The sequence below is a fragment of the Asparagus officinalis genome, chromosome 4 (assembly GCF_001876935.1).
Source record: "Asparagus officinalis chromosome 4, Aspof.V1, whole genome shotgun sequence".
NCBI lineage: Eukaryota > Viridiplantae > Streptophyta > Magnoliopsida > Asparagales > Asparagaceae > Asparagus > Asparagus officinalis.
Genome location: NC_033797.1, coordinates 71,221,093 through 71,237,263, shown reverse-complemented (window position 1 = coordinate 71,237,263; position 16,171 = coordinate 71,221,093). Strand labels below are relative to the sequence as shown.

The following is a 16,171-nucleotide window of genomic DNA, read 5'->3' as shown; positions in this document are numbered from 1 at the left end:
GTACTGTTGGCCACGAATTTTAAGCTGCTTCTCTAAAAATTGACATCGCTGCGTGAGTTTAGGTTTCAGCTCATAAAAAAGGCAACAATTTGGGGACAAGAAGAAAGAGAGACAATATTCAATTTCCCAATAAGGAATTATTAGTAGGGCATCACACAATATTTATTTTCGTATTCGTGGCAATGAGTCAACCATGTCCTAACTTTCCTTTTTTGCCTATAAATCTCAATAGTACCATCCTCTTGTCTTCCAAGTAATGCAATTTACTTGCTTTGTTGGTTTGCTGGTTTCAAGTTTTCATTACTCAATATTATGGCTAGTTTAAGTTTGACTACAAAACCCAATGCATTTGCTTTCAGTGGCGCATTGCGATTATTGATAACAAAGAAGAAGAAGGATGTTGTACCAGTCTTTTGTTCTTGCAACAATGGCAATGACGTGAGAAATGAATACATGCTGGCAACAAAAGGAAGTAAAAGTGAGGTATCGCATGTTGTTCCTTCTAAAGGAACAAATCCTACTTATCCCACAAAGGATCTTGACGAAGGAATCGGCATCATTAGATTCTTGAAAGGAAAGCATCTTTTCATCACAGGTGCAACTGGATTCTTCGCGAAAGGTAAGGTTGATGTTTATATATTGAACTACTATAACCTCTTTCCAATCTAATTAGTTTCCCTTCAACTGTCATGTCTTCAGTTCTGATAGAGAAGATATTGAGGATGATGCCAGACATTGGCAAGATTTATGTGCTCATCAAAGCTAAGAACAAGGATGCTGCAATGAGCAGGCTAAAGAGTGAAGTAAGAACTCTTCAATGATTACAAAGTTGATGCTCGATATTTCCCCTTTTCCTTTATCTTTTTCATGATTTTTATCTAACATTTCATTGTAGATAATAAATTGCGAAGTCTTTAGCTCTTTGAGGGAAATCCATGGAAAGGATTATGAGGACTTCATGATAAGGAAGCTTATGCCAGTGGTAGGGAATGTGATGGAAGCTCGACTAGGAATGCAAGGTGGATTAGCAGATGAGATTTCTGAAGAAGTGGATGTTATTGTAAACTCAGCAGCAAACACCACGTTTGATGAGAGGTATTCTTCTTTTCTATAATAATAACTGTAAATGATGAAGGAAAAGTCTACATCATGTGTTGTATGTTTTTACCGAGTGTGGTTGAAAAATTATAGATATGACGCGGCACTGGACATAAACACCATGGGCCCTTTTAGGCTGATGAGTTTCGCGAGGAGATGCAAGAAACTAAAACTCTTTGTTCACGTATCAACCGGTGAGTGCACGCATATACATAAATAATGGTGTGTGTGTGTGGTGTGTGGTGTGGTGGGGGGGGGGGGGTGTGATGATCATTGCGTAGCGTGCTTGATCTATCGCTCATAAATTTATTTTATGACAGCATATGTGAATGGGCAAAGGCAAGGCAGGGTATTGGAAGAGCCTCTCTCAATTGGAGACACCATTGTCCCAGAGACTATTGTTTCTTCCGATGTTTCAGAAAAATCCATCCCATTTTTGGACATCGGAACTGAAATGAAGTTGGCTTTTTCTTCAGCTGGTCGCACTACTTCTGGTGCATCTTCGACTCAGGATATGAAAGATCTTGGTCTAACAAGGTTGGTCAGTTATTTTGTCATATATTGCGTCAGTCATCCTATTGAAATAATAATCAGTTATCTGCTAAGTAAATTTCCATAATGCCTACATGAAATTTAACTGAAAAGGGCAAACACGCATGGATGGGCAGACGCCTACACGTTCACGAAGGCTATGGGAGAAATGGTGATAAATAGCATGAGAGGAGATATTCCCATCGTTATAGTAAGGCCTAGTATTATTGAAAGCACCTTTAAAGAGCCTTTCCCTGGATGGATTGAAGGGAGTAGGTAATCCCAAAAAACTCTTTTACGATTTTGGTTTTTGTCTTGGTGAAAACTCACCGCATATGATCACTTATTTTCTTCCATGCGCGCATGTGCAAACAACCTATACGTATATATCACTGACAATATTTATTTCCTACTCTATTAAAGGATGATGGATCCACTCGTTCTCTACTATGGTAAAGGGAAGATAGCCGGCTTTGTTGGTGATCCTAATGGTGTTCTCGATGTTGTAAGTATAGTCATGCCGTAATTAATCATATTTTTTGTGGCATAATACAAAAAGTTTTAAACATGATAGCCTGGGGTGATCTTTAAACACTCTTAGTTGTGTCTTTTGTATTACTCACTTGAGTTATATTTTAATTTGGCACAGGTTCCTGTTGACATGGTGGTGAATGCAACGTTGGCTGCCCTTGCAAAGCACGGGCAGCGCATGGAGAATGGGATGCAAATATACCACGTTGGTTCATCCGTTGCGCACCCATTACTCATCAAAGACCTTGTATCGTCTTTTTATGAGCACTTCGAAGCTACTCCTTGTTTCGATTCCAATGGGAAGCCTATTGTAGTCTCACCATTTAAGCTGTTCATCGACAAAGCTGATTTCTCGACCAACAACTTGAATGATATTGTCGGAAGCGGTAAAAGTGGAGTTGATGGGGTTTCAGAAAAGCATTCTCAGAGAACGAAGAGTGTGCTCGTGAAATATGTGGAGCAACTCAAATATTTAGCAACTCTATATGAGCCTTACACTTTCTGTGCTGTAAGGTGAGTTTTCTTTGGCCTATATATGTATTGATTAAGAAAACCAGTGTCTACACTACTTCTGGCCATGGATGCTTACATCCGTTACATGATTAATTTCTCTCCTATATATTCTAATAAGCTCGAAATCTCCGGACATTCAAACATTTGTAAAACTCTATAAATCTATATATAAGTTCGTTACAATTTTGTACCAGGTTCGATGACACAAATACTCGAAAGCTGATGCAGGAGATGTCCAAAGAGGAGATGCGGAGCTTTGATTTTGATGTGCGAGGCATTGCCTGGGATGATTACATTGCCAATGTCCATATCCCGGGATTGAGGAAGTATGTCATGAAGGAAAGAGGCGTAAATGTTGTTTCTGATGCAGAAAAATAATTGCTCTGGTGTTGGTGTTCCACTGTTTTCATTTCCTTTGTATTAAATAAAAAATATATATATGAATAAAAATACGAGAAGGATATACAAATATTCTGTGAACATATGTTTGCCTTATTAGATTATTATTTATCCGATTTATATATGAATATTGTTGGATAGCAGGTTCCTAATATGTTTCCTAATTTATTTTGGTAACAGCTTATTGAGATTCCAAATCTGTTTTGGTAACAGGTTATTAGAATTCCTAATCTGTTTTGTTTTTTGTTTTAGAATTCCTAGTATGTTTATGATTTTAGGATTTCTATATATATAGAACAATTGAGTAGAAAATTAGGGATATTTGGAGCACAGAAAAAAGGTATTTTCTGAGCTATTGGTTAGGGTTTTGTTTGGAGAGAATTAGAGATTTGTTGGTGAGATTAATTAGTGAGTTTGAGTGATTTGTAATCTCAGTTTGTACTCTTTTTCTCTATTAGTGAAAAACTCTATCCCCTTCTTGCCCCGTGGACGTAGGTACCTTGCCGAACCACGTTAAAATTTGTTGTTTGTGTTTGTGGCATTAATTTGGTTCGTTTGGCCTTCTCTCGATGTTCGTTTGATTTGATTTCTCGTAGCACGTTGATTTGATTGTTTGGCTTCCGTAGCGCTCAACAAGTGGTATCAGAGCTCTGGCTACGCTTGAGCTATTTGGAGGAGTAGGTCATTTTAGAGGCTCGCCTAGGGCTTCGTTTGGTGATAAATGTGGGATCTTTTTGGTAAAGACTCTATCTTTTTTAGTTTTAGATCTATTCTTCATTTTTTCCGTATTTGTTTTGGTGCTTTGAGAAAGATGGTCAGGAAAGAAGGAGTTATGGAGGGTACTTTTGGCGTGAAGACCGTCCAAAGTTTGAATATCCACTCTATGAAGATAGATGTGGAGAAGTTTAATAGCACAAACAATTTTGATCTTTTGAGATGTGAAGTCTTGGATGCGCTCAATGTGTAAAATTTAGAAGATACTTTGGAGTTAGACGGGAAACCGGACGACATTGAGGAGAAGGTTTGGAAAAAAATGAATAGAACGACGTGTGATGTGATTACATCTTGTTTGACTCAAGATTTAAAATATAATGTGATCAATGAGACTTCAACTAAGAAGATTTGGGAGATCCTAGAGGGCAAGTATTTGATCAAGAGTGTAGAGAACTGCTTGCATTTGAAGAGGAGGCTTTATTGCTTCCAATTGAAGAAGGGAACCTCCATTGGTGATCACATGAACCACTACACGAAGCTTCTTACGGATTTGACGAATGTAGATGTGATGATTGAAGATGAGGATAATGCATTGTTGTTGTTGAGTTCCTTGCCTGACGAGGAATATGAGACCTTCGTTCTTACTCTTATTAATGGGAAGACATCTCTTTTTATAGTGAGGTCACCGCTACACTTATGAATTATCAGCTTCGAAAGAAGGATAAGAAGACCTTAGTTGAGCCGGTAGCGGGGGCATTGGTCGCAAGAGCAAAGGGTCCAAACCGTGGTAGGAGGTCACAGTCTAGAGGGGCACATCTTGGAGTTCATAGGAATCAGTGTGTTTTTTTAAAGAGGATGGACATTGGAAAGTCAAATGCCCAAAGTTGGTTGATCGTGCCGGGAATAATAAGGGGAAAGCTATTCAAGCTTCAGAGGTGAATGTTTTCAAGGCTAGTGTCAATAATTCAGATTCGGATTTTTTGAGCTACTCGTTATCTATACTACCGTCAGTTTGTGTTGCCGACTCTACAGAGTGGATATTGAATTCGGGTGCTTCTTATCATATTTTCCTTAGAAGGGATTAGTTCTCCAGCTTTTAGGAGTTGGAAAGAGGGGGGGTCGCGCTCATGGGTAATGATCATGAATGTCCTATTGGTGGTATCGGTACCATTCGGATTAGGATGAGTAACGCAGTGATTCGGGAGTTGGTTGGAGTGAGGTTCGTTCCTCAGTTGAAGAAGAACATCATTTCACTTGGAGTTTTAGAGGCAGCAGGCTATAGAGTGATCTTGGTCGATTCACGTTTGAAGGTCATATTGGGGTCCATATTTGTGATGAAGGGTGTTAGGAGGAATAATTTGTATTATTTGATTGGGAGCATGGTGTTTGATAGAGAGCTGACGACTTATTTGGATTTGGCTAGATTGTGGCATTTGTTAAGGTTGGGTTATTTGATTGGTTATGCCATGCATGGTTTATTGAGGAGTGCTTTGATCTACAGATTGAAGTCTTTTGAGCACATTTGTATGAGCAAGAAGACCGAGGTGGAGTTTGGCACTTCTATCCATCGATCGAGGGGTCTTTTAGATGGTGTTCAGTCAGGCATTTGCGGGCCTTCTAAGGAGGCATCATTAGGAGGTAATTGGTATTTAGTTTCTACAGTTGGGGATTGATCTAGGCATTAGTGGGTTGCAACCAGGTCCCATTGGTGTGAAATCCTAGAAGTCAACAATAATTGGAAGAAGTGTATTGGCAGAAAGGTAAACCGTCGTTCTAGCTTTGGTCGGGGTTCTTTCTTGCATTTGTGCTGAGCTCATGACAGTTTGAGACACTTTATTGATGTGGAGATATTAGGACGACGAGATGAGATGATAATTTTGATGGATCGTTCCTTACTAGAGGGAGATCGGCGTTGGTTGTCGAGTATTGGTTTTGGTTTTGGAGCTTCGACATATTTGGGTCATCTTGGTCATAGGTTGCTGACTGCTGCATGTGGAGATTTTGGATCTGGTGGAGCTGCTTCAGATTTTGGGTTGCGTCGGATATATGGTTGCCCAGCATTTGGTCACATCGAGGATGTGAGATTTGATCTGATTGCACGTTTGGGATTCAGAGGTTCGTTTGATTATCAGTTAGGAGCTTCTAATTTTGTTCTGAGCAGGTATGTCACATTTAACTCTCGGCAGGTGCTGGAGGAGGATCAGTATTGGTTGTCGAGCATTAGATTACAGAGGAGTTTTCGGGCTTCGACATATTTAGGTCATCTTAGTCATAGGTTGTCGACTACTGCGTGTGGAGATTTTGGATCTTGTGGAGTTGCTTTAGATTTTGGGTTATGTCGGATGTTTGGTTGCCCAGCATTTGGTCACATCGAGGATGTGAGATTTGATCTGATTGCACGTTTGGGATTCAGAGGTTCGTTTGATTATCAGTTAGGAGCTTCTAATTTTGTTCTAAGCAGGTATGTCACATTTGACTCTCGGCAGGTGGAGAGTGTTGATCAGATCATTGGGATATCGTAGCGGGTGGAGAGTGATGCTACTTCACATTGGGTGGAGATTACTCCACATACTCTAGATCATACTGCATCATTTGGGATTCTAGCTGAGGTGACACAGTTTGGAGATCATTTTGATTTGGATACAGATGATGAGTTGGTTTTGGATTCGAGTGCAGCTGGTGGACATGTTTTGAATACGACCATTGGTTCATCTTAGGTGGAGGTGTTTGATTTGTTTCAGTTTAGGGCCATTGGGAGCGCTATCAATTGCAGATATGTTGGTGATATTGGTGAAGAGTTGCAAACTTTTCTATTTGATTGAGGGTCTTTGGAGGTCGTTTGGGTGAACTACGTGAAGGCTTGATTCCTTGAGCAAGAAGATATATAGGCAGTCATTTATGATGCAGCCGGTTTGGTGAGTTGATACCGATATTTAAAGTTTGTTCGCATTCTCGTTTGGGTACTCGACTTGTTGTGGATTAAGTCCGTTGTCGTGGATTTGTTCCACTTTGTACTAGATGCAACAAGTGAGACGTTTGGTTGGTATTGGTGTCGGCTCAGTTTTGGAAAAACTTCACCGAGGTGGAGAATTGTTAGATAGCAGGTTCCTAATATGTTTTTTAATTTGTTTTGGTAGTAGGTTATTGTGATTACTAATCTGTTTTGGTAACATGATTCCAAATCTGTTTTGGTAACATGTTATTAGGATTCCTAATCTGTTTTGTTTTTTTGTTTTAGAATTCCTAGTATGTTTATGATTTTAGGATTTCTATATATATGGAACAATTGAGTAGAAATTTAGGATATTTGGAGCACAGAAAAAAGGTATTTTCTGAGCTATTGGTTAGGGTTTTGTTTGGAGAGAATTAGAGATTTATTGATGAGATTAATTGGTGAGATTAATTGGTGAGTTTGAGTGATTTGTAATCTCAGTTTGTATTCTTTTTCTCTATTAGCGAAAACTCTATCTCCTTCTTGCCCCGTGGACGTAGGCAACTTGCCGAACCACGTTAAAATTGGTTGTTTGTATTTGTGGCATTGATTTGGTTTGTTTGGCCTTCTCTCGACATTCGTTTGATTTGATTTCTCGTAGCACATTGGTTTGGTTGTTTGGTTTCCGCAGCGCTCAACAAATATATCTTGCATGTATTAGTAATAGTATATTATGCTCATCCGTACCATTTATAGAAATCATTTTGCAACTCATATAACCGACACAATTAATCTTTTGAGTTGCTTTATACGTTATAGAACCTTAACAAGCCATTCCACCCATGATCAAATCATCCCACAAAATGAATATTTTTATTTTCGTCTCATTTGATACCATGATCAAACAGGGGGAAAAAATAAAAAAAAAATTTAATTTTTAATCCTTCTAAATCCTTTATACCCTTTCCTAAAATTTTCTACATGGATCCATCTCATTAGTTCTAAAATATGATATGGTTCTATTTTATATCCTCCTCTTATGTGTGCGTTCCACATGTTTTTACCATTAGTTTTCAATTAGCTCCCCGTGGTAATGTTTATCACTGTATTTGTTACCAATGTAAGGAATCTAGTCGACTTAGATTCTGAACAAAAAGCTTAATCTTTTTTTAGGGTTTTGTGAAGAATCTTAATTTAATTAATGGTGAATCAATCAAAGATGAAATAGCATCAATGCAAGCAAGAAGATGGATATCAGTAGATCCCCAAAGCACTCATACTCTATTGGATAAATCTAATAAATATTTATATCAGCATCATAGCCATCAACTAAGATGTAAATATAAAATTAGGGTGGAATTTGACATGTTGTTCTTGTCAAGATAGCTTTGTGATCTGATAGATTGGACATGGACATTCATCGCAATAAAGTCACACAAATGTATAGAAAAGATGGTGATCTTGGCTTGATGAATCCTTAATGACCTAGCCATAATTTTATTTTTTTATAAATAGAAGGATATGCAAATAAAGTATTACATAAAGATTTTTTTGCAAAAATATCACCAACCAAGTTGTCCCGTTTACAGCTGTTTGGATATTTGTTGGCCTCTTTTCATTGGATACTTGGGATGGCTAGGAGACATGTTCGTTTCCAGTTAATCCATGAAAACCCAAGCTCTATGAAATCCATAACAGCTCAGAACTCATAATTCCTCTATCTCTCACAAACTCTCCGCTTCATTTCCAAACCATAAACTGAGCAAATAGGAGAACAGAGGAGTAGGAGAGGAGAGGGAGGAAGCTTGAATAGCACCCCAAGTTCATAGTCAATTAAGGCATAACCCAACCCTCATGATTGATCTGAAGTTTATTGATTTAGAAGAAATAAATTTGTCATAGGAACCTAATAGAATGATGTTTAGATATTTTGCTAAAGATTTGTGTAATTGCTTTTATAAATAATAGTAATAATAATCATAAAGAAAAATATCTTCGATAATATGAGCCATTAACCCCCTTACTTGAAATGGAAGGAGGAGGGGAAAAAAAGAAAAAGATGATGAAGGTTGCATTTGTATCAGGGCTCTCTTTCTCTACTAGTTATGTTCCCCATTATAGCTCCTCCTCCCTCTTTCAAAGTTCTCCTCCACTGGTCTTCTCTTTCTCTCCATCCCTCCAGCCCTAGTCATCAATACCCAACTCCCCATAACCAATTTCACACGCTCCTTCACCAACCTCTTACTTACCAAATCCTCAATTGTCCCCACCAATTCCCATTACCAGTGCCCACCAAACCATGAATGAAGATACAGAGGCCCTTATTACCAGACTTAAAACCCTCACTACCATCGACATCCTAGAGAATGGATCCCTAATAGATATCAAACTTTGCTCTCTCTCTCATTGGGTGTTAGTCTAAGGGATGTAGACTCAAAGCTGGAATCAAACAAATTGTTGGATTGTAGGTTTTCTAATCTGTTTTGATAACATGATTCTTAATCTGTTTTGGTAACATGATTCTTAATCTATTTTGGTAACAAGTTATTAGGATTTCTAATCTGTTTTGTTTTTTTAGTTTTAGAATTCCTAGTCTGTTTAGGTTTTAGGTTTTTTATATATATGGAACGCCTTAGAAGAGATTAGACATAAAAAAATAGGGTTTTGAGAGAATTTTTCAGAGAGATCTCAGAGAGATTAGATCCTATTTGTGGGCATTGTATTATTCTTCAATATTAATCAAAGAATTGTGTGGTGTGGCTCTTGAGGACATAGGCACGATTGCCGAACCTTATTAAATCTGGTGTGTTCTTTCTTGTTTATTTTCCTGCAAATTTTTATTTTTTATTTGCTGTGATTTTTTCCACTTTCCTACTCTCAAACACAAGGTCCGGAAGGGCAAGAGTTCGATTTGATTGTTTCAAATCTCTAACAACTGGTATTAGAGCTTTGTTCAGAAGGATTGTGAGAGAGTCATGGTAGAGGAAAGCAAATCTAAGATCAAGAAGTTTGATAGTTCAAACTTCGCCTACTAGAAGCCGCAGATGGATGACTATCTGTACCAGAAGGACTTGTATCACCCGTTGATGGGCAAGGCTAAGGGAAAGAAGAAGAAAGAGTCAGACGAGGATTGAGAGATACTGGATAGGAAGGCTCTAGGGCAAATCTGGTTGTCGCTCGCCAAGATAGTCATACATAACATATTGAAGGAGAATACGACGGTGGGGCTTATGGAAGTACTCACAAAGATGTACGAGCAACCATCAGCCATTAATATTGTGCATATCATCAAGACACTCTTCAATCTCAAGATGACAGAAGGATGCTCCTTCACAATGAACCTCAATGAGTTCAACACGATTGTTTATCAACTCATCTTCGTAGACATCAAGTTCGATGACGAAGTGTAGGCCCTATTGATTCTATCGCAGTTACCGGATAGTTAGGCAGGTTGTGTGACGATAATCAACAATTTAGCAGGGAAGGACAAGTTGAAGCTAAGTGAGGTTGTTAGCATGATTCTATCCAAGGAGGTTAGAAGGAAATCGTCTGAATCAGAAGGTTCAGGTTCAGTCCTAAATCTTGAGCAGAGAGGCAAAAGCCAGAAGAAGGATAATCAGAACAGGAATCGGTTGAAGTCAACCAAGAAGAAGTCGAACTCGAAAGTTAGTCCTATTAAAGGAAAGTGTTGGAACTACGGCCAGGAGGGCCATATGTTTTTAGCGTGTAAAGCACAAAAGAGCGAATGAGCAGGAGGCTCATCTCGTGCAGGATGCATTGATCCTCGCTATGGATAGCGATTCTGATTCTTGGGTCATCGACTCAGGAGTCTCGTTCTACATCACTACTAATAGCAAGCTTCTCCATAACTATGTAGCAGGGGACTTTGGTAAAGTATAACTGGGGGATAATGAACCATGTACTGTTGTTGGAAGAGGAGATGTGCAAATACAATTGAAGAGCTCTAAGTGGAATCTGAAGAACGTGAGGCACGTACCGAAGCTGAAGATGAATCTTATTTTGGTTGGCCAGCTTGGAGCATAAGACTATGTTTCGACATTCATCGGGGATTCATGAAGGATATCAAACGGTACTATGATTGTTGCCCGAGACAACAAACATAAACTCTCTACCTCACCTCACATGCGAGTGACACCCTCGCAATTGTAGCTGGCAAAGAGAGTATGGATCTGTGTCATAATAGATTGGGACACATGAGCGAGAAGGGGATAAAGATTCTACATTCACAAGGGAAGCTAACCGACATCGATTCTGTGAAAGTTGGTGTTTGCGAGGACTGTATCTTTAGGAAGTAGAAGAGAGTTAGTTTCCAGAAGGGTGGAAGGTTACCTAAAACTCAGAAGCTAGAGTTAGTTCATACTGACATATGGGGTCCAGCTAGCGTGTCTTCTCTTGGTGGTTCGGCATACTTTGTCACATTCATCGACGATCACTCGGGGAAGGTGTGGGTATACTTTATGAAGCACAAGTCAGAGGTGTTCGGGATCTTCAAGAAGTGGAAGGCCATTGTGGAGAATAAGACAGATCAGAAGGTGAAGTGTCTGAGATCAGACAACGATGGAGAATACGAGCTGGAGGAGTTCAAAAGGTTTTGTGCTCTAAATGAGATTTCTTTGGAGAGGACTACTCCAGGGATGCTGCAGTAAAAGGGCGGTGCAGAGAGAATGAAGAGGACATTGACGAAGCATGTCAGGAGCATGCGATTATATGCAGGTCTGCTTAAGACATTTTAGGTAGATGTGGTGCATACGGTAGCTTACTTGATTAATCATGGGTCATCAATTCTATTGGATTACGATATTCCAGACGAGGTTTGGAGTGGCAAGAAGATCAATCTCTCACATTTGTGAGTATTCGATTATGTGCCGTATGTTTATATCAGTGACCATATCAAGGACAAGCTCGAGGCTAAGTCATAGAAGTAAACATTCATTGGATACGACATTGATGAGTTCGGGTATCATCTTTGGGATAAAAAGAACATGAAGATCATCAGAAGCAGGGATGTGATATTCAATGAGGAGGTGATGTACAAGAATAAGGACAGTACTAATGATAGCCAAAGAAGTGGGAGTAGCACTAAAGATACAGGTAGATCCGAGTACATAGATTTGGAGGAACTTCTAGATAGGAGAGACAAAGTCAATTTTGACCAAAGAACGGAGGAGTCTCTAAGTGCAGAGACGACTACCCAGAGTGTAGAGCTTAGGAGGTCATCCATGATACCCAAACCGAATCCCAGATATCTCTCATCACTTGATTATTTACTTTTGACAGATAGTGGAGAACCAGAGTATTATAAGGAGGCTATGCAAGTGAGTGAATCTCAGTAGTGGGAGAATGCGGTGCAAGAGGAGATAGATTCTCTACACACTAGTGAGACATGGGAGTTACTCCAGCTATCTGCATAAAAAAAAGCCTTGCATAATAAATGAGTCTATAGGGTCAAGTAGGAGAGTAATGGAAGCAAGAGATATAAGACCAGATTAGTCGTAAAGGGGTTACAACAACGGGAATGAGTGGACTATATGGAGATATTTCCCCCATTGTGAAGCTCACCATCATCACAGTAGTAGTTATAGAAGATCTCTACCTTGAGCAGTTAGATATGAAGACTACATTTCTTCATGGGGACTTGGATGAAAAAATCTACATGAAGCAACATGTTGGATTTATTGAAGAAGGAAAGAAAGAGATGGTGTGTAAGCTCAAGAAGAGCTTGTACAGATTGAAACAGGTCCCGAGACAGTGGTACAAGAAGTTCGATAACTTCATGCAGAATAATGGCTATAGAATATGCAATTCTAATCATTGTTGCTACTTTAAGAGATTCGAGTCTAGTTTTATCATATTGTTATTGTATGTTGATAATATGTTAGTTGTAGGACCGAGTTTAGAGGAGATAAACAACTTGAAGAAGCATTTGGCAAAGGAGTTTTCTATGAAGGATTTGGGTGCAGAGAAGCAGATTCTAGAGATGCGAATCAGTAGAGATAAAGCTGAAGGGATGTTGAAGTTGAGTCAAGCTGAATACATCGAGAAGGTACTTCAGAGGTTTAACATGCAGAATACTAAGGTTGTTAGCACGCCTCTTGGAAGCCAATTCAAGCTATCTGAAGAGCAATCGCCTAAGACAAATGCAGATAGAGAGCGAGCAGGGTGACATATTCTTCGGCCATTAGGAGTCTCATGTATATGATGATTTGCACGAGGCTGGACATTGCCCATGCAGTGGGAGTTGTGAATAGGTTTGTAAGAAATCCAGGGAAGCAGCATTAGGAGGCCGTGAAGTGGATATTGTGCTACTTGAGAGGGACTACAGACAAGCCACTATATTTCAGGAGGAAGGAGTTGGTACTGTAGGGATACATGAATACGGACTTCGCCGGTGATCATGATACGAGGTGAGCACCATGGGGTGTATTTATACCTTGGCATCGACAGCAGTGAGTTGGGTTTCATATCTGCAGAAGATTATAACTTTATCTATAACTAAAGTTGAGTATGTCGCGGTGACTGAAGCAAGCAAGGAGATGATTTGGTTGAACGAGTGCCTGGAAGAGTTAGATCTAAAGTAAGGGAGAGAAGTTCTTTATTGTGATAGCCAGAACTATTGGGTCCTTTTGTTTTGATGATGATACAAACAATTTACATCTAATGTTATTTGTCTAGTGTTTGTGTTTTGTATCTATTCTAGGCAAACAATAAGATGGAGGTAGGATGGATTACGCTTCAACGATCAAATCCAATGAAGGTTGCTGGAATAGTGTAGAAGCCTTGCAAATTCAAATTGAAGATCCAAGTTCAAGCTTCATCCACAAATGTAACAAGATGGAGCTTTGTTGAAGATCACAAGCTTGGGTATATAGTTTATAGTGTTTGTATGTAAAACACCGTAATACTGAATGTTGTGAGATATAATAATAAACATGTTATATTATGATAAATAACGTTTATTAATATTTGAGTATAATAGGAATTGATTTGAGATCAATACGATATATATATATATATATATAAGGAACATCCGGAGCTTGGGCGGTCTTCGATTTGGAGGCCATTTTCTTGGGTCCCATGGCAACCGTGGAGTGGAAGACGAAGATGGGCGGAATATTCAGGAACGGACCCTTTCTTCCGTTGAAGCGCTGGAGAAGATGAACAGTAGCCCTGTTTAGAAATCAAACAAGAAAGGGAAAAGTCGAATGACTTTTTGATTTGACCTCAGTGGTCCATTTATAAACAGCTGTAGCTGTCAAATCGAAGCGAGATGTTAGGTAAAATCGTACCTGAAACGTGATTCTCGCGTTTTCAAATAAAAGGGAGGGGGGGTTTTCAACTCCCAAACGCACCCTCATGATCAAACAGTCGAACGCATGATTTAGACGTGCGTTCTGATGGCCGAATTCAGCCTACCACATAAATAACTCCTTCAAAGGGGTAAATATTCGAAGTAATAATCAGACGGCCGAGATCATTTTACCTCAGACGAGCTGATCAAGAAGATTCTTCCGAAGTTGTCTCCCTGACTAAGCTGGGGATGTCTGTTCATACAAGCTGAAGTCTAAAGCCATTGTTGATGAATCAAACAAGAAGGAGGATGTCGACAAAATTTGCCTAAAACCCTGAGATGCTCTACTCAGTCTACGATGGAATACATTTAATCAGCAAAGTTTTGGGATCCAAAGTATTCCGAAAATTCGTCCCAGTCAACCGCGAACTTTCGAAAACTTTGGAGGGGGTTCTGTAGGCTGTCTAAAAATCACAATGGATAGCTGAGTCTCCATCGAACACTGATGATGGAAGTTACAATCTGACGACTTCCAGAAGGCTACAATTCGAAGATTTTCACATGTCAAAGAGTTAAAGCAAAGATTACAAAACGACAGTCTTTAGCAATACTCTGACAGAAAGGATTACAAATCGACGATCTCTTCAAACCAAGACGTGGAAGTCCTCCCCGCGTACCATCATCAAGACACTACACCGATTCAATCACCTACGCCGCTTCAACAGCTATAAACACGAATGCAGCTTCTTATGTGAGATGATTGATCTTGATGGCTGCGACAACAACATGACTGATATCATGTTAGCAACCATTAGAGGTGCTGATGAGCAGTGTAATGATATTCGACACACTCAGTGGAGATCATGACCTGCAGTTGATAGAGCGTTATTGAGATGCCTCAATTGTCACAAATGGCCTGAATAAGACCTTCTTTACTGGTCTTTGGTGTCATCCATATATAAAGACAGAGAAATCTAATCAACCTGCCCAACGCAGCTCCAATCGCTGCCAAGCACAGCTCGAACGCAGCTCCAATCGCTGCCCAGCACAGCTCGAACGCAGCTCCATCGCTGCCCAACGCAGCTTATCAATCGCTGCCCAACGCAGCTTATCAACCGCTGCCGACGCAACTCATCCATCACTGCCCAACGCAGCCCGTCAGTCGCTGCCAAACGCAGCTCAATCACCGCCAGAACGCAGGTTAAGGTTCTGACTCATTCAAACGTGATCTAACAACTTCGAAGCTGTTCTTCACCCACGATTTGAGGAGTGGCTTTAGTGGGTTGTTACACCCGACTAATGGGGTAACTAAACCCCCATTTAGGCGCGGATTATGGGGGCAGTTACACCCCTAATCCCCCTATAAATAGCAACAAACTCAACAGAGTAAAGGATCTCTTTTTTTGGATTGGGGAGATCGGATTTTTGATAATCAGATCAAGAGAGATTTCTTTTCATTAATCGGAGGGGGATCTTTCGATCAAATCTTCCAGAATCAGAAAAAGGAGGATTGACTCCTTACACAGTCTGGGAAATCAACAAACGGAGGATCTCTAAACCATCGATATTTGGCTTATTAACCGAATTATTTTCGGTTCCAACAACTCTATCATTAGAGTTTGTTACTTGTTCTGAATCACAAAACTCGACAAGAGTTATCAACCGGCCAAGACAGTTGTTCCAGTGAAGTATAGATATTCGGATCGTCAACGAGAAGCAAACTCGACGCAAGCATTCGAGGGAGGCATCTCATCGCTACCGTGAAGAACCCAGAATTAAACAAAGGGGAGAATCCAGATCATTCTCTTCTCTTTTGTAACTAGGAATCCAAATTGTAATCGAGAGTTGAGAGAGTTGTAATCATTCTTTTTCTAAGCAGTTAGAGAGAATAAAATCAAACGCAATTCTTTCCTTATATTCTTTTTATTACAAAATTTCCCACAAACAAAAGATGGCGACTCCGCTGGGGACTAGCTTCTCTGACGAAGAGGTGGTGGCGCAATCCGACGTTCACCTCACTGGAACAACCGTGGAAACCTTGGTCGTGGAATTTGACCAAGCCAAATACGAGGAGGCTCTCTCTTCCGGATCGCTCAGCCCTAAGGCTAGGCGAGATGCTTGTAAGAGCTCTAAAGAAGTCTTAA

The 16,171-nt window shown here is 39.8% G+C and overlaps 1 protein-coding gene across 1 annotated transcript; it reads left to right on the top strand.

The window, feature by feature from the left end:
- LOC109836005 (fatty acyl-CoA reductase 2-like) lies at window positions 273-3,128 on the top strand. Its single transcript, XM_020403950.1, has 9 exons — window positions 273-619; window positions 700-803; window positions 896-1,095; window positions 1,192-1,292; window positions 1,419-1,635; window positions 1,744-1,905; window positions 2,053-2,134; window positions 2,279-2,673; window positions 2,868-3,128. The coding sequence occupies exons 1-9, from the start codon at window positions 313-315 to the stop codon at window positions 3,049-3,051; spliced, it is 1,752 nt and encodes a 583-aa protein (XP_020259539.1). The 5' UTR covers window positions 273-312; the 3' UTR covers window positions 3,052-3,128.

Coding starts and splice junctions, on each gene's coding strand:
- LOC109836005 (XM_020403950.1), top strand. CDS start 313: ATGGCTAGTTTAAGTTTGACTACAAAACCCAATGCATTTGCTTTCAGT. Junction 1,636..1,743: donor AAAGATCTTGGTCTAACAAG/GTTGGTCAGTTA, acceptor TTAACTGAAAAG/GGCAAACACGCATGGATGGG. Junction 1,906..2,052: donor GGATGGATTGAAGGGAGTAG/GTAATCCCAAAA, acceptor ACTCTATTAAAG/GATGATGGATCCACTCGTTC.